This window comes from Rhinatrema bivittatum, chromosome 4, assembly GCF_901001135.1.
Source record: "Rhinatrema bivittatum chromosome 4, aRhiBiv1.1, whole genome shotgun sequence".
Lineage (NCBI taxonomy): Eukaryota > Metazoa > Chordata > Amphibia > Gymnophiona > Rhinatrematidae > Rhinatrema > Rhinatrema bivittatum.
In genome coordinates, this window is record NC_042618.1 from 410,355,108 (window position 1) to 410,381,160 (window position 26,053).

At 42.4% G+C, this 26,053-nt stretch overlaps 1 protein-coding gene across 3 annotated transcripts; it reads left to right on the plus strand.

Moving 5' to 3' along the window:
- The first annotated feature begins 853 nt into the window (after positions 1–853).
- On the plus strand, positions 854–20,222 carry JAGN1 (jagunal homolog 1). Of its 3 annotated transcripts, none has more exons than XM_029601172.1 (3): positions 854–981; positions 3,203–3,310; positions 19,183–20,222. In XM_029601172.1, exons 2-3 carry the CDS (start codon positions 3,222–3,224, stop codon positions 19,643–19,645), a joined length of 552 nt encoding a protein of 183 aa, XP_029457032.1. In that variant the 5' UTR covers positions 854–981; positions 3,203–3,221; the 3' UTR covers positions 19,646–20,222. The 3 variants fall into 3 exon arrangements, with proteins under 3 accessions (XP_029457032.1, XP_029457031.1, XP_029457033.1); XM_029601171.1 differs by having other exon boundaries at positions 864–1,013; XM_029601173.1 differs by lacking the exon at positions 854–981 and adding an exon at positions 1,902–1,926.
- Positions 20,223–26,053: the final 5,831 nt, after the last annotated feature.

Here is a 26,053-nt window from a genome sequence, read left to right on the forward strand (position 1 = left end):
TTGTATTTCTACTTTCTATTCTGTATTTGGTGAGGGTCTGTTTATGTTCTGCATGTGTGACTGAAGTGAGGCAATTCCTAATAGGAAGTGTATTAGTGTATTCAGGTTTTCAGAGGGTCAAGCCCACCCCAACACACATCACAATTGGCCTAATATCATATGGGTTCCAAGTGTCTCTTTATTGCAGGGATTTGTGGTTGGCATCACAGCAGTGCATGGAAATATAATGTAAGTGATATTTTTATCTTAGAATACTATATTTTGATATTTTTAATGTAAAATATAAATGCATAACTCTTAACTGTATGTGTAAATGGGGGGGGGGGGGGGGGGGGGCTTTGTGCAAGGCTATAAGGTTCACCTAGGACACCTAATAACCTTGCACCTGTCATGGTTTTGAAGAGGGGTAGTAGTAGTGGCAGTTTTTAAAGTTTGTATCACTGAAGGGAGCTGGGCTTTTTTGGAGTGGGCCCGAGACAGAGACAGCAAAAAAAATTGACACTGAGGAAGAAACATGGCCATCCTCGCCATGGCTCCCCTCCCCACTGGGGGCAAAAAGCTAATCAACTAAGCCAAGTGAAAAGTTCAGCTTGGCTTCAAAAGGAAAAACACAGATGAATCCAAATTAATTAGCACAGGAAAAACATGGCAAGCAGCCATCACCAAAATGTAAACAAATGGTGCTCCAACCATTGTGCATCTCTAGTTTGATTTATTCTGTTCTCTGTTCCTGGTCTTTATCATCTCTGACCTTTCTTTCTCTTCATTTGCATTTCTTCAGTCTTTTTCTCACGTTCATCCCATCGTCCCAAACTCTTCCTCTAGCAGAATAAGGGCAGAAGAATAATAGACTCACTATCAGGTGCGCATACGCGCGCTCGCTCAAGCCGTGTAGTTTGAGCCTCGCGCCGCCCCGTCCTCCCGTGCAGAGTCTCACAGTGCTGGGAATGAGGAAGGCGGAGCTCGGCAGTGCAGCAAGCGGTAAGCTGGAGGCCAGAAGCGCCGGGAGTGGGGTGAGGATGCTTTTTGTTTTCTCTTCCCCTTACCCCTCACTGGCGACGCTGGACTCTCTTCCTCCTTTCCCGGCCTCCCCCCCACTTCTTGGACTCTTTGGCTAGAATGAACTTTAATTTCTGAGCCGCGAGCGACGACGTTCCCTTGTTGGACTGAAGCTGAACCCCCATCTTGCGTGGAGTCTAGCATCCACCTGTCACCTTGAGCCCGATGGGGCATAGTAGAAAAACATTTGGACCACAATAGGAAGCTTAAACCTTCACAAGCGACCTTTAACCCTACCTGGGCGGGTGGGCATGGAAAATCTCACACTTATTTATAGAGGGGATGGGGTGGAAGGGGAGATGGATGGAAGGAACCAGGTTGGAGAGAGGGGCGGGGCATTGAAGAATGGGGATAGATTGAGTTTGGTGAGAGAAGAGTAAAAAATACACTCGGGCTTGGGGCGCGTGGAAAGGTGTTAAGACATACATATGTAGAGGACATATAAAAGAAATGAGAAAAGTTTGAATAGAGAAAGAATTAAGAGGTCAGAAATGGAGAAAACCAGCAAAAGTAAGAACAAGCAGATCTAGAATAAATCACGTCACATTAGAGATGCTGAAAGACTGGAAAACAGGCTATATTTATTTGGTGAAGGCTGCCTGACTTTATTACTTGTGCTAATTAATTCAGGTTAACTTGAGTTGAACAGTTAGGGCCAGATTTAATAGGCATTTTTTTTCCCAGTGACAAAATAGGAAAAAGAAAAAACTTTAGGCCTTATACCAGTCCACACTTCTCAACTTTACTTTCCTCTAGTGTGGCTTGGATGGGATTTGGTGAGAATGGTGCTTTTTATCCTTCCTCGAGCTTGCAACCCTCCTTTGGAGCAAGGGTTCATATTTCAGCTGGTCAGTGCTGAAACTGCAGGTGTGCACTCTGTAAGGAAGGCAGTATGACTTGCTTAATTTTTGTGTATATATTCTAGGGTTTTTTTTTTCCTGTGAAAAGACTTTGCTGCATCTTATATTGTTTAGTTATATATATAAATAAAATATGTAATGAAAAGATAGGCAAATGAAAACAGGAAATTAGTCTCTTGACCAGGCCAGTGAGCTTTTTATTGTCCATCAGTAAATAACCAGAGAGGAGCTTGTTGAGTATCAAGCAGAAGGTTGTTTAAAAGAAAGGGGGTGAGATGAGAAGGTACAAAAAGGAGAGGAAGCTTGGTTATGAGATACAGAGCTGAGATAGTATGATGGGGGGGGGGGGGAAACAGCAGAAAGCTGAGAAATGTCTCAATTGCATAATGACTGGGATTCCCAGATCAGATTTTCTGGCCAGCTTGGGAAGCAGAAGATCAGATCTGGGAAATGAACCCAAGTCCTATATAGCACTGTGACTGAGCTACCAGGCCAGCCTCAACTGGTTTGATGCTTTCCTGAATGCTCATGCCAGAAACAAATTAGCAGGATGACATAAGGATAACATGCAAGACAGAAAAGAATGCATGCTACAGTATTTTGGAGGACTTGAAGAGGGCAGATAGAAGAATTGGGAAGGCCCGCAAGGAGGCTGTTACAAAAATCCAGACATCCTAAAGGAGAAGATGGCATGTATCAAAAGTGAGAAAAGAGCAACTTTTAGAGAGATGGTGAAACTAGAAGTGATTTGAAATGGGTAGATTGAAGAGAGGAGTCTGGAGATGCAAAACAAGTTCATTGCTTTTTAGACTTTTAGCATTACTAGAGAGAGATGGGGGTGGAGTCAGTATAGAAGACAGCCTGTGAATTTGGTAGTAGCTTGACTCAATAAGACTTTATTTTTGGAGGGATTAAGTATACAAATTCTCAAGTGCATTCAAGAGGACACAGCTGGTCTGGAACCCCAGAATGGATACTTTGAGGCATGAGAGATACAGCTCAAAATCTATACCATTTTACATTTCTTTTAAATCTGTGTAGTTAGGAATAGAAAATCTAGGTCTGTGAATAGCAGTTTTGGTCTTTGCAGCCTCCAAACAGTATTGGTTTTTAGCATAACCAAAACATGCGAGTCAACCTTTTTCTTAATGCAGGTATAGGATTCATTGTGCTTATTGTGAAACATGGATCTGGTTAGGGACCATATGGGCTGAAGTTAAGCAACCCTGTTCTAAAATAGCCCCTATTTCTGAATAACTAAATTAGTATCTGTGTTTTCCTAGGTCTGAGTGTAGTGTTGCCATGGCATCTCGTGCAGGTCCTCGGGCAACAGGAACAGATGGGAGTGACTATCAACACCGGGAAAAAGTGGCTTCCCATTATCAAATGAGGTAGTGTTTCAAATTGTCGTCTTGTGTTTTAATGGTGCATTTTTTAGGATTTATGAAAGACTGATGCATTGACTAATGCCAGGTATAATGTAGCCAGGAACTTTGATTAACCTGAAGGACAAATTTAACATTAACAGTAGTCCTCAGCCATGGGCTGCAAACATTGGCTTCCTTTGGTACCAAGTATATGTGCACCCCAAGTCTAACTACTGGTTGAAAATCAAATCTAGGTCTCTCACATGGGGTGCTTTTAATTTTCAGTTATGAATGCTGATGGAATTTTTCACCACTATTTTATTTTGGTCTGGATCAATTTGGTATGAAATTCTGTAACAGACTTCAAGTGCTGTTTCTCTTTTGTCCTGCAAACCAGTCCACACCTGCAGGATTCCCCTGCTTGCCAGTAGGTGGAGGTAGAGAACTATTTCCATTTTCTTTTGCTTACATCACTCACGCTATATATCCTGGGATAGCTGGGAGGTTTCTCAGTAGTTCTCTGCTTCCGGTTAGGTGGGAGTGTATACTTAAAAAGATGACGGTGGTAGTAGCGGCGTTCTTCCACAAGGAGGGAATTTGTGTTCACCCATACTTGGACCATTGGCTGATAAAAGCCAACTCATTTCAGAAGGGGGTGCAGGAAACTGAGGATGGTACAGATGTTACAGGACCTAGGTTGGATAATGAACCAAGCCAAAAGCCACATATAGCCATCACAGGATTTGGTGCATCTTGGGGCTCGATTCGACACAAGAATATGCAAAGTGTTTCTACTGCAGCAGAAGATTCACAGGCTATAACAAAAGATCAGATCATTTCTGAAGAGCCAGAATCATACAGTATGGGCGTATTTACGCCTTCTGGGTTCAATGACAGCAACCGTAGAGAGCTTATATGAGGCCCCGTACAAGAGAGTTCTGTCCAGCTAGTCACCACAAGAGGGGGATACCTCAAGTGGCTCCAGCTTTCATCAAAGGCAGGAAGTAGCCTGGACTTGTGGCTGTACAGCAGCAACCTGAAGAAAGGGGTAAACCTAGATATGCCCCAGTGGATAACAGTATCCGCGGATACCAACAGAAAAGGATGGGGAGTGCATTGCGAATCATTCACAGCACAAGGCCTCTGGTCTCCACAGGAGACAAGATGGTCAATAAATGCCCCGGAAACAAGGACGATCCAGCTGGTGTTAGTGTAATTTCAGGGAATACTCCAGGGAAAAGCAGTAAGAATTTTTTCAGGCAGTGCCACAGCAGTTGCATATGTGAACATACAAGAAGGTATAAAGAGCAAGCAGGTCCAGAAAAAAGCCCAGTTGTTAATGCAGTGAGCAGGGAAGCTATATGGGTTGCACTCTCTGCAACTCATATAGTAGGAACAGACAATGTTCAAGCAGATTTCTTAGGTCACCAAGAGCTGGACCCAGGGAAATTGGAGCTAGCGGACTTTGCCTTCGATCAGATAGTCTTCAGATGGGGACATCCCAGTTGGGACTTGATGGCAACCCACAAAAATACAAAGGCAGAGCAGTTTTTCAGCAGGTCAAGAAACAGCCTAGCCAAGGGAATGGATGCATTGATGCAGACCTTCCCACAAGAGATGCTAATGTATATATTCTCACCATGGCTGATGGTGGTCAGGAAGATTGCTAGTCATCCAAGGAGAGTAGTGTTGGTGGCTCCGGATTGACAGAGGCGCCCTTGGTATGCAGATCTTCTCAGGTGCAGTATAGCGGAACCAATAAAATTCAGCCCGATTGTAGGTCTGCTTCATCAGGGCCCAATGTACATGGAGCACCTAAGTCCGTTCTCATGGCCTGGCTATTGAGAGGCAGAGACTGCAGAAGAAAGGGTACTCAAAACAAGTAATCTCAACATTAGAAACACGGAAACCTTCCACCTCTTGAGCATATGCAAGAGTTTGGAAATGCTTTGAGCACCGGTGTGAGCAGCAAGGCACCAATCCAAAGAAGGCAGAGTTGTCAATAATCTTGTAATTCCGGCAAGCAGACCTGGAGAAAGGCCTAGCAGTAAATTATTTAAAAGTACAGGTAGTGGCTACCTCCTGCTTCACAGGCCAAGTTAAGGGGAGTGGCGGACATAAGTAGGTTTTAAAGGGAGTGAATCGAGTATGCCCTTCTAGGGGAAATCAGGTGTCGTCATGGGACCTAAACTTGATGCTAGGAGCACTGATGCAGCTGCCCTTTGAGACAGTCAAACAGTAAAGGACCTCACACTGAAGCTAATGTTTCTGGTAGCAATCTGTTTAGCTAGAAGAATCATGGAGCTACAAGCCCTATCATGCAGGAACCCGTATTTTGTCATTCTCAAGAGAGAAGGTCACAATCACACAGGTCCCCTTGTTCAAGGTGGTATTGTGATTTCATATGAATGAGGCAGTGGTACTGCCAGTGTTTTAACCCCTTTCAGGTCGAGAAAACACAATACAATAGGCTCACTGATGAATATATTTGGGGTGGACCGGAAAGGGGTTAAGGAAGAAGGGAGAGTGATCAAGAAGGCAAACATGAAAGGACTTGATGTAAGAAGGATCATTCTTAGGTATCTGGAGACCACCAACCTCTTTAGAAAGTCAGATAGGTTGTTTGTGCTGTATGCAGGACCAAGTAAAGGGGAGGCAGCATCAAAGACCTCCATCGCAAGATGAATTCAGGAAGCAATAGCTTCAGCCCTCATACTCAAGGGGAAGAAAGTACCAGAGGGGCTCAAAGCACAGTTCACCAGAGCCCAAGCGGCGTCATGGGCAGAATCCGGGGCAGTTTCATCACTAAATAACTGCAAAGCAGTTACTTGGTCCTCGCTCCATTCTTTCATTAAACGCTATAGGTTAAATTTGAAGGATGCAGCGTTAGCTAGAGGGATGATACTTGCAGCCCGGGGACATTCCCGCCCAGGGTGAGTACTGATCAGGTACATCCCCTTTTGTCTGAACTGGTTTGCAGGACGTGAAGGAAGGTGAAATTGGTTTTACTTGCTAATTTCCTTTCTTTTAGTCCTGACAAGGCCAGTCCAGAACCCACCCTGAGAGGACTTTTCTTTTTCTTTGCTTCATTTAGTGTAAGTATAAAAGATGGGAAGCTATTGGAGCGGCAAATACACCCTTCTCTATAGAAACCCAAAGAAGGAGAAGAGCAACTTTGAAGCTCATTCTTTTATTTTGTTTTTGTTCTCTCAATACTTTTTTTTTTGCCACACCTTAAACACAATGAAAATAGTGTTTAATATAGAAACATAGAAATGATGGCAGAAAAAGACCAATCGGCCCATCCAGTCTGCCCAGCAAGCTCCCACACTTATTTTCCCATACTTAGCTGTTTCACCAATCATCAAGTTCAGGGCCCTTGTTGGTAACTGGTTTGATTCAAATTTCCTGCCACCCCCTGCCATTGATGCAGAGAATAATGTTTGAGTTGCATCAAAGGTGAGCATAAGGCTTAATGGTTACGGGTAGTAACCGCCGCATCAAGCAAGTTACCCCGATGCTTGTTTACCCAGACTGCACAGATCAATGCCTTGTTGGATGTTGTCTGAATGTAAATCCTCTTTTCCACATTTCTCCCTGCCGTTGAAGCAGAGAGCAACACTGTATATGCATTCAAAGTGAAGTATCAGGCTTAATTGGTTTAGGGTAGTAACCGCCACAATAAGCAAGCTACCCCCATGCTTATTTGTTTACCCAGACTGTGTAGTTCAGTCCTTGTTGGTTGTTGTCTGAATGCAAATCCTCTTCCACATTTCCCCTTGCCGTTGAAGCAGAGAGCAATGTTGGAGTTGCATTAACCGTGTGAAGGCTTATTGAGTAAGGGTAGTAAACACCAGGTAGTAGCCTCCATTCCAGCAAGCCACCCCCATGGCTCTTCTCTTCATTCTCAACCTCTAGCCTTTATGGATCTACAGTGTTTATCCCACGCCCCTTTGAAATCCTTCACAATTTTAGTCTTTGCCACTTCCTCCGGAAGGGCATTCCAGGCATTCACCACCCTCTCCGTGAAGAAATACTTCCTGACATTGGTTCTGTCTCAAATCGTGACCCTTAGTTCTACTGATTTTTTTTTCCAATGTAAAAGGTTTGTTGTTGACCATGGATTATTAAAACCTTTCAAGTGTCTGAAAGTCTGTATCATATCACCTCTGATCCTCCTCTCCTCCAGGGTATACATATTTAGGTTCTTCAATCTCTCTTCATAAGTCATTTTATGAAGACCATCCACCTTTTTGGTCGCCCTTGTCTGGACCACCTCCATCCTGTCTCTGTCCCTTTGGAGATACGGTCTCCAGAACTGAACACAGTACTCCAGGTGAGACCTCACCAAGGCCCTGTACAAGGGGATCATCACTTCCTTTCTCTTACTAGATATTCCTCTCTCTATGCAGTCCAGCATTCTTCTGGCTTTAGCTATCGCCGACTTCAGATCGTTAGACACTATCACCCCAAGGTCTCTCTCCTGCTCTGTGCACATCAGTCCTTCACCCCCCATCAAATACAGTTCTTTCAGGTTTCCACACCCCATTTGCATGACTCTGCACTTCTTGGCATTAAATCTCAGCTGCCATATCTTCGACCACTCTTCCAGCTTCCTTAAATCCCTTCTCATTCTCTTCACTCCTTCTGGCGTGTCCACTCTGTTGCAGATCTTAGTATCATCCGCAAAAAGACAAACCTTACCTTCTATCCTGTCCGCAATGTCGCTCACAAAGATATTGAACAGGACCAGTCCCAACACTGATCCTTGCGGCACTCCACTTAACACTGCTCTCTCTTCAGAGTAAGTTCCATTTACCATCGCACATTGTCTTCTGTCCGACAACCAGTTTGCAATCCAGGCCACCACTTTGGCACTCACTCCTAAGCTTCTCATTTTATTCACAAATCTCCTGTGCAGGACCGTATCAAAAGCTTTGCTGAAATCCAAGTAGATGACATCGAGCGCTCTTCCTCGATCTAATTCCCTAGTCAGCCAATCAAGAAAGTCAATCAGATTTGTCTGACAGGATCTTCCCCTGGTGAATCCATGCTGCCTCTGGTCCAGCAATTCTCCCGACTGTAGATAGTTCACTATTCTTTCTTTCAGCAGCGCTCCATTACTTTTCCCACCACCGAGGTGAGGCTAACCGGTCACTCTGGGGAAAGAACTGAGGGAAACTGGGTACATATCCAGAAAAAGGAAACTCCATTGCACATGCTTAGCAGGAAGGAACACACACTCAGCTTGGGCAGTAGACTATTGATGCCTCCTCCGACTAAACTACATTATAGAGAGGCAGCATGAAGACAGGGGTGGTCCTCTGCCTCCATCTGTTGGTAGGAGGGAAAACCCCGTCAGTCTGGACTGCTTTGTCAGGACTTAAAGGAAAGGAAATTAGCAGGTAAGAACCAATTTCACCATTTCTTACCACTCAGGACTTTAAAAATGAGGTTTTAACAAGCTAGAAAGTAACCAGTGAATCAAATTAGCAGCTGCAGCAGCAGGATCCCTGGGAACTGCCCTTATTTCCCTTATAATGCATTCAGCGTTTAACGTGCATGCAGACAATTCAGGTGCAACGTTTTTTATGCTTCCCAGCAGTCAGAATGGTGAAAAGAATTATGTAAAAGGGTTTAGTGTCTCTCGGTCTGACTGCAGGCACAATAACTCTCCAAAAAGGGATGGAAATTCACCAAATTTGGCATGCGGGAAGAAAATGTGAATATGTTAGATCAGTGTTTTTGGAGAACCGAGCATCCACATTATAAAATGCCCTTTGTTTTTTATGGGGAACTGTTAGAATGTATTACTGACCAGCCCCCTCCCCCCTCCACTTTCCCAGCACTTTGTCACAGAGCAGCACAGAAAAGATAAAGCAAATGGGAAAGGATAGCACAAAAAGGCACTTCCAAAGTACACACATACTCACATGCACACACCACAGACATCCCAAACAGTTATGTTTGTCTTATTTGATATGCTGTTATTCCAACAAAGATCAAAATGGCCTACACACACCTCCCCTCCCCCCACACACAGAGACAGGGAAATAAATAATGCAGCTTTTCAATTCACACACACCCCATACACACTCTTGCTCCAACTGCACCCCATCTACACATACAGCCATAGTATCCCATAACTCCCCTTACACACACCCCGTTTATATGCACACAACTTCCCCACACATCCAAGTTATAACCTATCCACAGCCATTAACGTGCTACACATTCCCTCGTCTGCAAGCACATGGCCATACCCACACAAGCTGTCCACAAACCCATCCCACTTGCCCCTAAAAAATATACACATCCCAACAGATCCGTTCCCTCTGATATCCCCCTAAGCAGTCCCACAGTAAACACAGCCTTCTAACCCCCCCATACACCCCCTCATATCACTAAACACATGCCACGCCACACACATCCCCATGCCCACACCATCTCCAAATCTATATTGTAACCTAGCATTTCCGAACCTTTGCCTCTTCAAGCTTTCCCTACCTGTTTCTGTTTAAAGATTCTTTTCTGGCCATTTTCATTAATGCATAAACCTTCCCAGCAGCTTCCTTCTTAATGCAAAGATGTTTCCCAAAGTAGCTTGCACAGGTCCGAGCATCACCCGTCTGAGGCTAACATTTTCCATTTGGACCTGAATAATTGCTTAGCTTCATGGCTGCTAGTTTGAGACCCCCTAGCTCTACAGACATGAACAATTTGAAAACCGTGTCCATTGTCTCAAAACATTCCAAAACCACTTGAACTGCCTATAATTTATAAAATGGAAGACTAACCTGATAATGTACCTAGAAAGCAATCAGAGATTCAAATCAGCTGCATAAGCAGAAGGATTCCTGAGATGTCTTGGGAGTATTTGCCCGAATTCCCACAGTGTAAAACTTTTTAAAGGAGATTTTTGCTAATTTTCAGTTCTTTACCTTGTTTCCCATTACAGTAAATACATTCCACATTTTCCTGCTTTTTACTAAATGTCAGTGGGTCTGAATCTTTATGGTCTGGTGTAATGTTATAATAAAACTTGCTTGATTTTAGAAAATAAAATGATTCTGACATTTGTGCAGCAACTAGCATTCTCATCCACTAGGGGGCTCTGATGTATCATTCCCTCTTGTGTCTGCATAGAAAACTATCAAGCTGATCATTTTTTACTTACTGGGTTGTGTTTGTTTTTCTGCAAGCTTATTCTTTATATTTTTTTATTTTTTAATATATGTTGTCTCATGATTCCATCAATTTGTGGTCTTTTTGTATGACAAAAGACAGCAAAGGGTAAGTGTTAAGAGGTTGCAAAACAATATATTTCTGAAATTGTGTACAATTCTAGGTTTTTCCAAGAATGTCTGAATAAATACACCATTCCTTTTATTCTCAGACAAAAGGAATACATTGGATGTTGAAATAAGAGGGAGAAATTCAATTAGCAATCCTTGTAATATTCTTGATATGGATAGGTTCCATGTAGAATTTTTATCGGACATTTAGCTCTAAACCGCTTCCAGAGTTCGGATGGGTCTTCCAGAAGTTTACCTCTCAGGGCAGAGCAGAGGGGTTTTTTTTTCTTAGAAGCATTGATTAAAGTTGTGGAGAAAACAAAGATACATTTCTATATCCCAATTCATAAGTCTGTATGGTTATTTATTGTAAAATATATTGAATGATACTAGTGCAAAATTTAGAGAAAGTTATGGGAACTGTAATTCAATGGTTCACAGTTTCTCATAAAGCAATATTTACTGATAATGCATGGCTACTTTTGTAATATTTTGTACAAAAAAAAAAAACTATGGAGAAAAACTCACAAAATCTGAGCCAGTTCATAGAGTAAATGGCATAAGAACTGCCATACTGGGTCAGACCAAGGATCCATAAAGTCCAATATTCTGTTTCCAACAGTTGCAAATCCAGGTCACGCATACCTAGCAGGATCCCAAATAGTAGATAGATTCCATGCTGCTTATGCCCAGAGATAAGCAGCAGATTTCCTAAGTCAGCCTGGTTTATAATGGTTTATGAACGTTTCCTCCAGGAACAGCTGGTTAAAATGCTTATAGTCGTTCTACAATTCTTCCCCTTTCATATCCAAGTTATTTTTCCTTGTTTTTTGTAACTTTCTCACATCCAAAATATTGTTGTAACTTTCTCACATCCAAAATATTGTTATAATATTTGTTAAGTTTCATACTATATTTGTTCTTGTATTGGGAAATGTTCTTTACTTTGTTACTCTCTGCCTTTACTCACATTGTTAATTGTAAACCGGGTTGATGTGATTCCTATCATGAAACTCGGTATAATAAAAATAACAAATAAATAAATAAATAAATAAACATAGAAAATTAGAAGCATGATGGCAGAAAAAGACCATATGGCCCATCTAGTCTACCCATCTGTCCAATTTATCTAGTTTTACCATTCCCATCACTCCCTTAGAGATCCCCTATATTTATCTCATGCTTTCTTGAATTCAGATACTGTTTTTACCTGCAATGGGAAGCCATTCCTTGCATCCACTATCCTCTCTGTAAAGAAATATTTCCTAAGATTACTCCGGAGACTACCTCCCTTTCACCCTTATCCCATGAATCCTTGTTCTAGAGCTTCCTTTCTGTTGAAAGAGTTCTGCCTCTTGTGCATGGAAACCTTTGGGATATTTAAGTGTCTTTCTCCTTTCTCCCCTAACAAGATTTGGAAAGACACTCCCTTGGCCAAATTCCCTAGTCCAGCCACCAGGACACTGAGTCCCTGAGTGATTTGAATTTGTCTTAAAAATATTATGTGGCCTGTGTCTACTGAGATGTTAGGTGCCATTGGACTAGTCTTATGTAGCAACATGCCAAAGATGACGTACTATTGATGGCTTAAGGCGCAATATCCTCAACATGTCCCATGTTTATATCTGCATTTTTATTTCTTCCACTATGGACAGCAAGTTGTTTATCCTTTGTGAAAGGAAGGCTTTTGCCAGATTCATGTTTAGCAGAGCTCCTGCGAGCTCCAACTGAGATGATAGGCTTCATTGGGATTTTAGGTAGTTGATGACAAACCCTAGTTAACTCCAGCACACAGATTTTGTTCATTGATTCTTGTCCAAACCTTTTTTCAAACCCAGCTACGCCAAATGCCTTTCCCACATCCTTTGTCAACGAATTCTAGAGCTTAATTGTGCGTTGAATGAAAACCTATTTTCTCTGTTTTGTTTTAAATGTGCTACTTAGTAACTTCAGTGTCCCCTGATTTTTTTTTTGTTTTTGAAAGAGTAAACATGTCTGCAGTGTTAAGGATCTAAAGTTACACCTAGAATTTTCATCTAATTAGTGGTGTGACATTTTCTTTGGTCAATATTTCTGGTGGGGAGGGAAATAAACTCTGAGGTCTTCTAATCGATATGACTCTATCTCTTCTGGATTCATACGCAATGTATTGCTTATTCTCAACAACCTTGACAATGTATATTGACGCTCCTCAATGTGTCAGGTGAAATTGATGAATCTTTCAATATTACAATGTTGGATATTTGGCGGGTAGTCACTAAAGTTGAAAAGACTTTTTTTTTCTAGCTCTGTTTTGCAATTAAGTAAAATCAAGGAAGACACCAGGTCTAAACTACAGGAACAAGACTCGATTGAATGTTTTTGACTAGTGTTAATGCTCAGTTGGGTTCCTTCGAGCTGGGATTGCTCATATAAAGATAATTTTGTTACATACTTGGCTGGAAAATATTGAAAATCAAATTAGAGGAATTTGCAGTTTTTAAATTTATCTTAGACATTACTACAAGATGTTCTTTCTGATTGATTACGTGAGTAAACGTCATCACGTTGACTGACAGTTGAGCGTCTATATAAATGTTTGTTCCTGACGTTCCCCATTGTGAAATCACAAAGAGAAGCTTTAATCATCCACGAATGATACAAATCTGCAATAAGGTAAGTATTAAGTTTTGTGGTTAATTGAACATTGATTAATTTTGACATTTTTTATGTTTTTAGTTTAAATGAAACGAGGATTTATAAGTGGTGAATGTCCACTTGTTTAAGTTTGGGATTTACATTGTGATCATAATGTTCCCGATGAAGCTCATTGCAAAACAACGGTTGCTGTTGGGCTTAGATCAAGCTAGCTTACCAGGACTAACAACTTTATAGGAAACAGATTGTTAAACAGTTTTTTAATTGCAATTTAAAAATTCTAAAAAAAAAATTGTTTCCATTCGATTCGCAGTTGATTGAGCTGTCTGGGTGGCCCGTGCACTGCAGGGCACACTGTCTGGCTTGCTGATGCGGTGTGAACTGATAGATTATTTATGCAGACAAGGTTACACACACAATCTTAGTATTAAGTTTCCCTACATTTCTGGTCTGTTTTTAAATTTTTCCATGACTAGACTGTTATCTTCAGATGCATTGTTTAAAAAATGTCACTGATATTTTGTTTAATTCTTGTAGATGAATGTCCTATTCTGTCTAATATATGCTATCTTCCTAGATACAGAAGAGTGATAGCACAGGAAAAGGGAGCGATTGACTCTGTGTGGAGAAGTCCTCCTGCTCTCTGACTTTTTTTGAATCTTCTATTGATGACATACCTTTTTTAAAAGCTACTCTATTGGTCTCCTTTTCTTTGGAACAGGACAAGAATTTAGTGTTTCAGAAGTTTTGCAAAAATAGGTTTCTTTTTATGGAAAGTAGATACAAGTATTTTCAGACATTTCCCGGGGTCACACAGTTCCATACAATTAAAACATAGCTATTGATTTGAAGGGTACCTTTTTCTTAAATATCCGTGTAAATGTTTTGTTACTTATCAAAGAAATCTGTATTTTCTGATCCCTTGCACCTAGAAACTTTTCTCAGTGACAACCTTTGCAATTGCTCCTTTTAGGAAAAAAATGGAAGGAGCAAATATAAAGGTTAAGAATTTAACTCAGGCATGGATATTTAAAAATACCATCTTGGAAGCTCAGAACAGATGTATTCCATGCGTTAGAAAAGGTGGAAAGAAGGCTAAATGACTACTGGCATGGTTGAAAGGTGAGGTGAGAGAGGTTATAATATCTAAAAGAACATCTTTCAAGAAATGGAAAAGGGATCCGAATGAAGGAAACAGCATAAGCACTGGCAAGTCAGATGCAAAGCATTGATAAGGAAGACAAAGAGAGAATTTGAAAAGAAGCTTGCAGTGGAAGCAAAAACTCATAATAAAAACTTTTTTTAGGTACATGTGAGGTAAAAAGCCTGTGGGGGAGTCAGTTGGACCATTAGATGATCAAGCAGTAAAAGGAGGGCTTTATGGATTTGTCATCCCTGTAGAGAGACTAAATGAATTCTTAGCTTCAGTATTCACTGTGGAAGATGTAAGAGAGATACCCGTCAGAAATGCGGAGTAAACAGCATGCACACATCAATACAAAAGAGAAGAATGTGTGGCTCACAAAATTAATAAATTTATTTATTTATTTATTTATTTATTTGAATTTCTTATATACCGGCATTCGCGATGGGAGTCGCATCATGCCGGTTTACAAATAACAGGGTGTGATAAAAGGATAAATACTTTAAAAAACTTAGAACATTAACATGTGATAGAAGAATAAAGTAGCAGTTACAATAAAACAGGGATAAAATGTAAACTTGGAATGTAGAGAAGGCGAGAGAAAGATTAACAATGAGATAAAAGATAATAACCAAGGTAAATAAAAACCAAGGTAAATAAAAACCAAGGTAAATAAAATAATAAAAACCAAGGTAAATAAAAATAAAAACCAAGGTAAATAAAAACCAAGGTAAATAAATAACCAAGGTAAATAAAGCGCTGTTCTATACATAAGTCCATCAATTTTATTTGGTTACAAGCAACAGGAGGAATCTTTCAAAATACAATTCACTTCTTAAACAAGGAATCCTGTCATGTCCGTGTTTCGCACCCAAGCTGCATCAGGGGGACCAGTGGATTCTAGTCATCTTAATCAATCTTGGGGAGGGGGGCAGGAATCCTCAGACAAAATTCAGAATAGTTCAGTCAGTATATCATGGCACCATACATAGTTCAAGACAGAGGACCGGGAAATCCTGCGGTGGACACGCTATAATACCGAAAAATGAATCCCGTGCAATTATCAGCAATATGAAGACGTATTGTCAGATTGCAGCGTGTATATAATCTGAGCAATCAGTTATAGGAATTGAATGTGCACCGTACATGAGCCAATGCAGGAAATAGCAGTCCTGTGGTGAAAACTATTTTTTGCAAAGCTTTCAGCCTGAGCGAGGTTAGTAGTAGTTTTATACAGATGAAAAGCACAAAAAGGGTTTAATTCAAAAACATTAATAAGCTATCCATGTAAAATCATAACTCAGCAATGTACCCTCCCCTCCCCTTCGCTGAGATTAAGACGATGAGAATCCATTGGTCCCCCTGACACAACTTGAGTGCGAAACACGGCTGTGTCTGGGTTCCTTGTTTAAGAAGTGAATTGTATTTTGAAAAACTCCTTCTGTGTTGCTTGTAACCAAATAAAATTGGTGGACTTATGTATAGAACAGTTCTGGTCGCCGCATCTCAAAAAAGATAATTGCAACGGAGAAGGTACAGAGAAGGGCGACCAAAATGATAAGGGGAATGGAACAGCTCCCCTATGAGGAAAGACTAAAGAGGTTAGGACTTTTCAGCTTGGAGATGAGATGGTTGAGGGGGGGGATATGATAGAGATGTTTAAAATCATGAGAGGTCTAGAACGGGTAGATGTGAATCGGTTATTTAGTCTTTCAGATAATAGAAAGACTAGGGGGCACTCCATGAAGTTAGCATGTGGCACATTTAAAACTAATCGGAGAAAGTTCTTCTTCACTCAACGCACAATTAAACTCTGGAATTTGTTGCCAGAGGACGTGGTTAGTTCAGTTAGTATAGCTGTGTTTGAAAAAGGATTGGATAAGTTCTTGGAGGAGAAGTCCATTACCTGCTATTAATTGAGTTGACTTAGAAAATAGCCACTGTTATTACTAGCAACGGTAACATGGAATAGACTTAGTTTTTGGGTACTTGCCAGGTTCTTATGGCCTGGGTTGGCCACTATTGGAAACAGGATGCTGGGCTTGATGGACCCTTGGTCTGACCCAGCATGGCATGTTCTTAACAGTGCTTTATTAATTTTGTGAGCCACACATTCTTCTCTTTTGTAGAGATATACCTATGCCAGAAATGACATTCAAAGGCTATGATTCAGAGGAAGTGAAACAAATCTCTGTGAACCTGGAAGATGTACTAGGGCAAATTAATAAACTAAAGAGTAGCAAATCACCTGGACCAGATGGTATACATCCCAGAGTGCTGAAAGAACTAAGGAATGAAATTGCAGACCTGCTATTGGAAATTTGTAAATTATCAATAACATCATCTATAGTACTTGAAGACTGGAGGGTTGCCAGTCTAACACCAATTTTTAAAGAGATCGAGGAGTGATCTAGGAAATCAGACCAGTGAGTCTGACGTCTGTGCCAGGCAAAATGATAAGTTCAGCAGTTTTGTTCTTTATGATAGAAACTATTGATAAGCATAGTTTAATGAGACAAAGTCAACATGGATTTAGCCAAGGGAAGTCTTGCCTTAAGAATTTGCTACTTTTTTTGAGGGCATAAATAAACATGGATAAAGGTGAGCCAGTTGATAGTGTATCTGGATTTCCAGAAAGCATTTGACAAAGTCCCTCATGAGAAACTTCTTAGGAAATTAGAAAGTCATGTGTTAGGTGGCAGTGTCCTTTTGTGGATTGCCAACTGGTTAAAAGATAGAAAACAGAGAGTAGGGCTAAATGGTAGATTTTCCCAATGGAAAAAGGTGAATAGTGGAGTGCCTCTGGGAACTGTTCTGGGATAGATGCTTTTCAGTATATTTATAAATGACCTGGAAATGGAACAAGTGAGATCAAATTTTGCCAATGAAATGAATTTATTCAAAGTTGTCAAATCACAAGAGGATTGTGGGAAATTGGAAGATAACATTTCAAAACTGGGATACTGGGCATGCAGATGGCAAATTAAATTTAATGTAGACAAGTGCAAAATGATACACATAGGGAAGAATAACCCAAATTATAGCTACAAAATGCAAGCTTCCACACTGAGTCACCACTCAGGAAAAGAATCTAGGTGTCATTTTTGATAACACGTTGAAATCTTCTGCTCAGTGTGCAGCAGCAGCCAAGAAAGCAAATAGAATGCTAGGAATTATTAGGAGAGGAAAGGAGAATAAAACAGAGAATATCATAATGCCTCTGCATCGCTCCATGGTGCGACCGCATCTTGGGATTGTGTTCAATTCTTGTCACCACATCCCAAGAAAGATATAGGAGAATTAGAAAAGGGCAGCCAAGATGATAAAGGAGATTGGAGCAATTCCCCTGTGAAAAAAGGTTATACGGTTAGGAATGTTCAGCTTGGAGAAGAGGTGGCTGAAGGGGGGAGATATTGTAGAGGTCTATAAAATGAGTGGAATAAAATGAATAAACGTTAATCAGTTGTTTACTCTTTCGAAAAGTACAAAGATCAGGGGACTTACAAAGTTACTAGGTAATACATTTAAAACTAAGAAAAAATGTGTTTACTCAGCACATAATTAAGCTCTGGAATTTGTTGCCAGAGGATGTGGTGAAAGCTATTGGGGTAGCTGCATTTTAAAAAGGTTTGGACAGGTTCCTGGAGGAAAAGTCCATTAACAATTAAGGTAGAGTTGTAAAAATCCATTACTTATTCTTGGGATAAGTAGCTTGGGATCCTGCCAGGACTTGTGACCTGGCTTGGCCACTGTTGGAAACAGGATACAGGGCTTGATTGACCCTTGGTCTGACCCAATATGGCAAGTCTTATGTTCTTATGGTCTTATATGATTGTAGGATAAAAGGCATAAGGTAAGCAAGAATATGAATTTTCCTTATGTTAATGCTTATTTTATTATGGTATTGTAAAGACCCCCCCCCCCCCCCCCCCCATTTTTGTTATATTGGGCTGTGATGTGGCATATTGATTTGTACAACAATTATTGCCTTTTTTTCTACATATGTCATCATCATTCTTGATTTTTCATTTGTTTTGTTGTAAGTGAATACACTTAACAAAATTATTTTAAATTGTATTTACTATCGTTAATTTTAAATTGTAATCTTCATACATCGTTCTATGTAACATGTTGTTTCTGTATGTAAACCGGAGTGAAGGCAACTCTGCTATACCTCGGTATATAAAAAATGCTAAATAAATAAATAAAATAAATAAAAAGAAAAGAATCTAATAGCTCCAAATTTCAAGAAAATGTTTTAACCTTATGTCCATCAAGATTGTACCTTTTTATTAAATTACCTTTTCCACTTGGTGAGAATCAATTTCAGAGCTAAAGAAAGCAAAATATCTAAAAACATTTACTTTCACCTCTTCTTTTTAATACACTTTTATTGGAGGGTTTATGCATGCATCAGTCTTGGAAGTAACCAGTCACATTGACTGAATAAAAGTGTATGCATTTGTAATGGACCTTACACAGCCCAAAGGTTCTAACTGAATTTGGCTTTCTGGAAATATCGCCTTGAGCTTTTATTGGAGTGATGGTATAAAAATGGAAGGAAATAAATATCTGTGAGCTGGAGGGACAAGTAAATGAAAGCATTTTTTTGGAATCCTAAGTAATTTGGAAGATCATTTCTTAGTAGTAAGTATTTTGATGCAGAATGACTCCTCATTTATGCCCAAATTGTAAGCTAAAGTTGACATGTTTAAAAAAAAAAAAATGCAGACCCTAAATTTTACAAGTTGTCCTTGCAAGACCCTGACTGTATTATGATACACTGAAACTGATTTTCTCTCTTGATTTTGTTTTCACAGTGTGTCTCTAAAGTCAGAAATTAAGAAGCTGATCTATGTGCATGTACTGATCTGGCTGCTGCTTGTGGCGCAGATGTGCGTCGCCCATTTGAAGCTTGTGTCCCATGATCTGGTGGCCATGCCTTACCAGTGGGAATACCCTTACCTGCTCAGCATCATTCCCTCCCTCTTTGGCTTGTTGTCCTTCCCACGTAATAACATCAGTTACCTGGTGATCTCCATGATCAGCACTGGCCTCTTCTCCATCGCACCCCTCATCTATGGCAGCATGGAGATGTTCCCCATGGCACAGCAACTTTACCGCCACGGCAAGGCTTACCGCTTCATTTTCGGCTTCTCTGCTGTGTCTGTCATGTATCTGGTGATGGTGGTGGCGGTGCAAGTTCATGCCTGGAAAATCTACTACAGCAAGAAGCTGCTGGACTCTTGGTTCACAAGCACTCAGGAAAAGAAGAAAAAATAAAGCTGTTTTAGTACAGGATGTGTTACATGCACAGTTCTACTTTGTCCCTTAGTATTGTAAGTAGAAAGCTATGGCCGTGGCTGAAGAGTTTACTCAAGAACCTAAGAATTGTCTAACCTGAATCCCTTGTGACCTTCATTTGCAGACCCATTTCCAGAGCAGCAACTTGCCACACCTTTTACAAATTCCAATATAGGTAATGCGAAGATCCATCTCACGGTCTGATTTAATCAGTATTACTCAGCAAATTCTTTTCCTCAGACCCTTATTTCTTCCTTTTACAGCATCAGCCTAGATTTAAAAAGTGGCAATGGCGTTCATATCCTCAATTTGTTCTGTCTTCGAACTAAATACAAAGGGCTGGTGACACAGCAGCATCCATCCTAAATATGTCCTGTTTTACTTTTAAAATGTGAGATGTGATTTTCAACCAGTCCGTGAAAAGCTGTTTGTTTGTTTTTTCCATTGACTGATTGCTGTTGTAATCTTGAATGTAATATATTGTTTGATTCCAAGCAATTTGATGGGCTGTAAAGCAACGTGTCATTTCTCAAGAATGTCCTGCTTCTTAAGCCTATGTTTTGTTTTTCTTCTTCTTTGAAGATATCATGAAAAGTCTGTACAACACATGCTACCCTCTAATAGCAATAATCCCTCCGGACAAGCCATTACCATTAGTTAATGTCCTGTTTGCATTGAAGGTTGTTGGTTTTGCAGCAGGTTCTCAGTACCACTAGAAAGACCATTAACTATTTGCAAATGCCATTCTCATTGAGGATTATCGCTTAATTACAAGCAATCTATTGGATGTGCTTTCTAGATATTAGTCTTCCATACCTCCTTGTCCAACGCTACGACCGCTATCAATGAAGGTTGGTGCTCTGGTTAGCAGATCAGGAAACTAAGCCAAGAATATAAAGAGTTCTCCTGTGATTATGAGAATACCCTGGATAACAGGAAAATCTTTATTTTGCTGGTCATCAGTGATAAACTGTATGGGAATGTTTAAATGAATTACAAACAGTCCAGAACACAGGGTGATTGCATCCTCTAGCAAATGTAATTGCTTGAATAATTCAAGATTTCCAGTTCTATTTAAAAATATGAGAATATATATATTTAGCTGTAGTAATCTATTTTGAACAAGATGAATGCTATCATTTATTGTATATTTAAAGGCTTTTGACTTTTCTTTGTGGCTTTAGTTTCTCTAGTCACAATATTAACTTCCAGTAAATGTGATTTAATGAATATCATAGAATCATGCTTCCTTTCCCGTTTCCTTGTTATCACCTTGGACTTCTAACTGGATAAGTCAATGTATATGGCAGACAGCTTGAGTTGTTTTACTTGTTCAGAAGGGTATACAGATCAGGAGGAATTCTCACTGATTGAGGCAGCTGCTGAGTACAGATAAGAGTCACCAGCCTCCATCCTGGGAGGCTTGAACAGTGGTGTACCTTTTGTTTGGGTATCAGTAAAGTATGCTGTAATTTTATTTTCCTGTGTGTACCCCAGATCAGTCCAGACAAGTGCAGGCTGAGAACAAAACTTTGAGGCACTGCTACTTAACAGAGAGAGCCACCTGCAGTCCTCAAAATTTCTCTGTCTCCAGCAGATGGTAGAGGTTCTAAACCTGCAGTCTGAAGTTTTTATTTTTGAGAAGGTTTAGGAAGACAGAAGATTCCTGGAAGACTCCCCAAGATGTTAGGTTCTTTCATGGGCCATCCCTTGAGTCGAGGAGGGCAGTGGGGGGGTTGGTAATCCCTGTGCTAGTTCATCCCTTGGGGGGCAGTGGGGGGAGGTTTTGAAAGCCAGGGGTTCCTGTTTCCCTCACCCCTTCTGAGTCTTCATCTCCAGCACCTGATCTCCCCAGTGTCCAGAAGTTAGGGAAGTATCCTTTTCTCTTTTGCTGTTCTTTCTGTGGCTTATGCCATGGAAAAAAAAATTTTCAATTTACAGCAGGAACGCAGGCAGAGTTAGAGCTCTGCTGAGAAGACTATTCTGCCAGGAGGCAGGGCCGGTGAGTGAGGGCTAAAATCTTCTGATCAGCAGGCCGGTGGCTCGATCAGGATCGTGCAGCTGATGGGTGTGTTTTGCAGCAGGGGCTATTTTTAGTCCAACTGTGTTTTGACCCGATGCCTGCTCAGCGCAGGAAAAGTTGTGGCTGCAATTTTCAGGGAGTTTGACTGCGTGATTTGTTTGGACTGTGCCTCAGGGGAAGGTGGGAATGTCTGCAGGACCTCGGGGGGGGGGGGGGGGGGGGGGGGGGTCAATGCACAAGGTCAGCTGGCCCAGTCCTGCAGGCACCACGGGGGCTGGCCATGTTGAAAGCACATGGCAGAAGCAGGAAAGCCACTCCAGGGCCTGGGGACTCCCCTCCCCCGCTTTCTCCCATTGACTTACCAACTGCTCGGTACAGGGAAGGAACAGAGTTATTGGGGGACAAGATTCAAGGGAGGTCCTCTCCAGATTCGGAGCCCTTTTCTGCGGATTTTGTCCTGCTTCTTCTTAAAGCCTATCTGGCCAAGAAGGAAGCAGGTTCCAGGCATGCACTCCCCAAACAGTCTCCAGTGGCTGAGACCTCAGGGGGGTTGTACCTTATTGGCCTCGGCGGTTCATGGCAGACAGCGTGGACACATCTGAGGAGTTGGATGGGCCTGATCAGGGGCTGGATGATCCCATGGACCCTGTTTTGGATCCAAGTCACTGGTGGGGGATCCTATGCTGGATGTGGCTGATGCCCCAGTGGCGGAGAGTGATGACCCTTGTGTAGTTTGGTTCTTTAGAGAAGAGCTGAGTCCCCTGATTCCTGAGGTGTTGGGAATCAAGGTGATGCAGGAGGCTTCAGATGATGAGGGGTGAACCCAATCCTAGAGGGGCTGCGCGGACCTCTTAAGGCCTTTCTTTGCCTAAAATGGTGAAAAAATTGGTGGATTGAGAGTGGAAGTCTCCCAAGACAGGCTTGAAGGTGGTCAGAGCTATGGCCAAGCTGTATCCCTTGCCAGAGCAGACCCTGGACACCTGGAAGATTCATAAGGTGGATGCGGCAGTTTCCTCAGTGACCAAGAAGACTACCATCCCATTTGCAGGGTTGGCCACTCTAAAGGATGTACAGGCCCGTAAACTGGAAATTTTGTTGAAGCGGTTGTTTGAGGTTTGAGCCTTGAATCTGCAGAAGTTTGATGCAGAGACACTGCTTGTGTTGGGTGCAGAAGGTACACGAGCTGGTGGCAGGAGTGGCAGTGAAATCCGCCCAGACTGCCCATTTGGAAGCCGGTGTGGCCTATGTAGCGGATGCTTTCTAGACTTGATCCGGACTTCTGCCAGGAATATGGTCTCAACAGTAGCAGCACAGAGACTGTTGTGGTTGCAAAATTGGTCAGTGGATGTGAGGTCAAAAGCCCAGCTGTCTAATCTCTCGTTCAATGGCAAGTTGCTGTTCAGAGAGGATTTGGAGCAACTCATGAAACATTTGGGAGAGTTGAAGGGCAATAAGTTGCCCAAGGACAAGAAGGCCATTAAAGAAGTCTTTTCCCCTGTGTCCTCGCTTTCAAGATGCAAGAAGATTTCAGTCCAGTAGACCTTTCGGGTCTGCAACACAAAAGCAGGGACCAAGCAGTCAGTCATCCTTTCGGACTCAACTAAGATCTTTCCAGGATGGAGGAGGAAACGAGCTCAACCAACGAAGACGAGCTGGTCCACTCCTCCCTGGAGGCGATTGGAGGGAGGCTGTCCCTCTTTTTACGAAGATGGACCAAGGTCACGTCAGACCAGTGGGTACTGGAGGAGGTCAGAGATGGTTATACCTTAGTTTTCTCGGCCGCTCAGGGATGCTTTTGTAGTCTCTTGCTGCGTCTCCCATTGCAAATGGGAGGCGGTGCAGGGAGACAGTGCAACACCTTCATTTGCGGGCCATTGTTTCGGTTCCCCTGTAGGAAAGAGGCCAAGGAAGGTATTCAGTAAATTTTGTGGTTCCCAAGAAAGAGGATACATTTCAGCCCATTCTCAATCTGCAGAAGGTCAGTGTTGCACTAAGAGTGCCCTGTTTTCGGATGGAAACCTTGCGAACAGTGATAGTGGCAGTACGCAAAGGGGAATTTCTGGCCGCCTTGGATTTGACAGAGGCCTATCTCCATATTCCCATCAGGAAGGATCACCAGAAATTTCTGAGATTCATGGTTCTCTGAAAACATTTTCAGTTTCCAGCCCTTCCCTTCGGATTGGTGACCGCGCCGTGGCATGTTCACCAAAGTGATTGTGGCCGCGGCTGCTCTCAGGAGGGAAGGGATTCTGGTGCATCAACACCTGGACGATTGGCTCATCAGGGCAAAATCAGAGGCAGAGTGCTGTTATTCAGTATGCTGGGTCATACAACTCCTAGACTCTTTGGGCTGGGTGATGAATCTGGCAAAGAGCCATTTGGAGCCATCCCAGTCATTGGAGCATTTGGGGGCTTGGTTCGATACTCTGTTAGGCAAAGGCGTTCCTGACCGCGGAGAGAGTGGCCAGGTTGCAGGGTCAGGTTCGTCATCTTCTGCGGTTGTGTGTTCCCAGAGTGTGGGACTACTTGCAGTTCCTGGGTTCTATGACTTCTATGCTGGAGTTAGTTCCTTGGGCCTTTGTCCATATGTGGCCTCTGTAGAGGGCCGCCTTATCCCACTGGAGTCCAGTTTCGGAGGATTTCCAGTTTCCGTTGCTTCTTCAAGGGGATGCCAGATACATTCTGTTGTGGTGGCTGATCCAGAGCAACTTGGAGAGAGGAATGGACCTGGAGGTGCCAGACTGGGTAGTGGTGAGCACAGATGCCAGCCTCAAAGGATAGGGTGTGATTTGTCAAGGCAGGTCGGCTCATGGGCAATGGTCGCCAAAGGAAGTGTTCTAGTCCATCAATCGATTGGAGACTAGGGCAGTTTAGAAAGTCCTGCTTCTTTCTACCACTCATTCAGGGCAAGTCAGTTCAGGTGTTTTCCCTCAATGCCACATCAATTGTCAAGGAGGAACAAAAAGTTGTCTGGTGGCACAGGAGGCGCAAGACCTGTTTGGGCAGAATAACACCTAGCGAAAATTGCAGCATCACACATGGCAGGCGTGGACAGTGTGTAGGCAGACTGTATCAGCAGACAGCAGCTGGATCCCCGGGAGTGGAAGTTGTCGGCGGAAGCTTTTGACCCGATCCAGAATAGGTGGAATACGCTGGATCTGGACCCCATAGCAGTTCCAGGGAATGTGAAGGCGGTCTGGTTCTTCAGTCGCCAAAGAGATGTTGTTTCCGAGGGCAAAGACGCTCTATTACAGCCGTAGCTGTCAGGACTGATGCCGTATGTGTTTCCCTCATGGTGTCTCATAGAGTGTTGCGCTGCATCGAGCTACATCTGGGTAAAGTGATTCTGGTCACACCCGAGTGGCGGTGCAGGCCGTGGTTTGCAGACCTAGTTTATCTGGCGGTAGATGGACCCCTTCGGCTAGCACATCTGCCAGGATTGCTGTGGCAAGGACCCATATTTTCAGACCGGGCAGACCGCTTTTGTCTAGCAGCTTGGCTTTTGAAAGGAGGCGGCTCCGCATGAAAGGGAACTCAGATTCTGTGATTACTATCTTACTGCAAGCCCGTAGGTCCTCCACGTCCTTGGCTTATACACGTGTTTGGAGAGTGTTTGAACTGTAGTGTTTGCAGAATGGGGTTCAGACCTTCAGGTAGAGATTCCACAGGTGTTATCCTTTCTGTAGAGCAGCCTTGCAAAGGGCTTGGCCTATAATTCCCTTCAAGTACATGTGGCAGCCTTAGGGTCTCCTTTAGGCAAGGTACAGGGCAGGGTGTTAGCTGCCCATCCTGATGTGGTTTGTTTCTTAAGATGGGCGAAGCATTTGCGTCCTCCGGTCCGGAAGATGTGTCCACCCGGGAACCTTAACCTGGTCCTCTGGGTTCTGTGTGGTCCCTCATTGGAGCCAGTTAGAAGGATCTGACCTTGAAGACTGTTTGTTTTTTCTTGGTGGCTATTTGTTCCACCAGAAGAATTTCAGAGCTTCAGGTGTTGTCTTGTAGAGACCTCTTTTGAGGATTTCAGACGATGGGGTATTGTTGTGGACAGTTCCTTCCTTTTTGCCTAAGATGGTGTAGTCTTTCCATCTTAACTAGTCAGTTGAGCTTCTGACCTTTCCAAATTTGTCCTCTTCAGAGCCGTTGGCAAAGGAATTGACTGGATGTGCGACGAGTGCTCTTATATCTTCAAGGGGCAAACTCTTTTCGGCAATCGGATCATTTGGTTGTCCTTTTTAGTGGTGCCAAGAAAGGAGACAAAACTTCCAAGGGCATTATTGCTAGATGGCTCAAAGAAGCTATAAGTTCAGCTTATATTTGTAAGGGTCACCTAGTTAGAGGGGGTGGGAGCGCATTCTTCTGGAGCA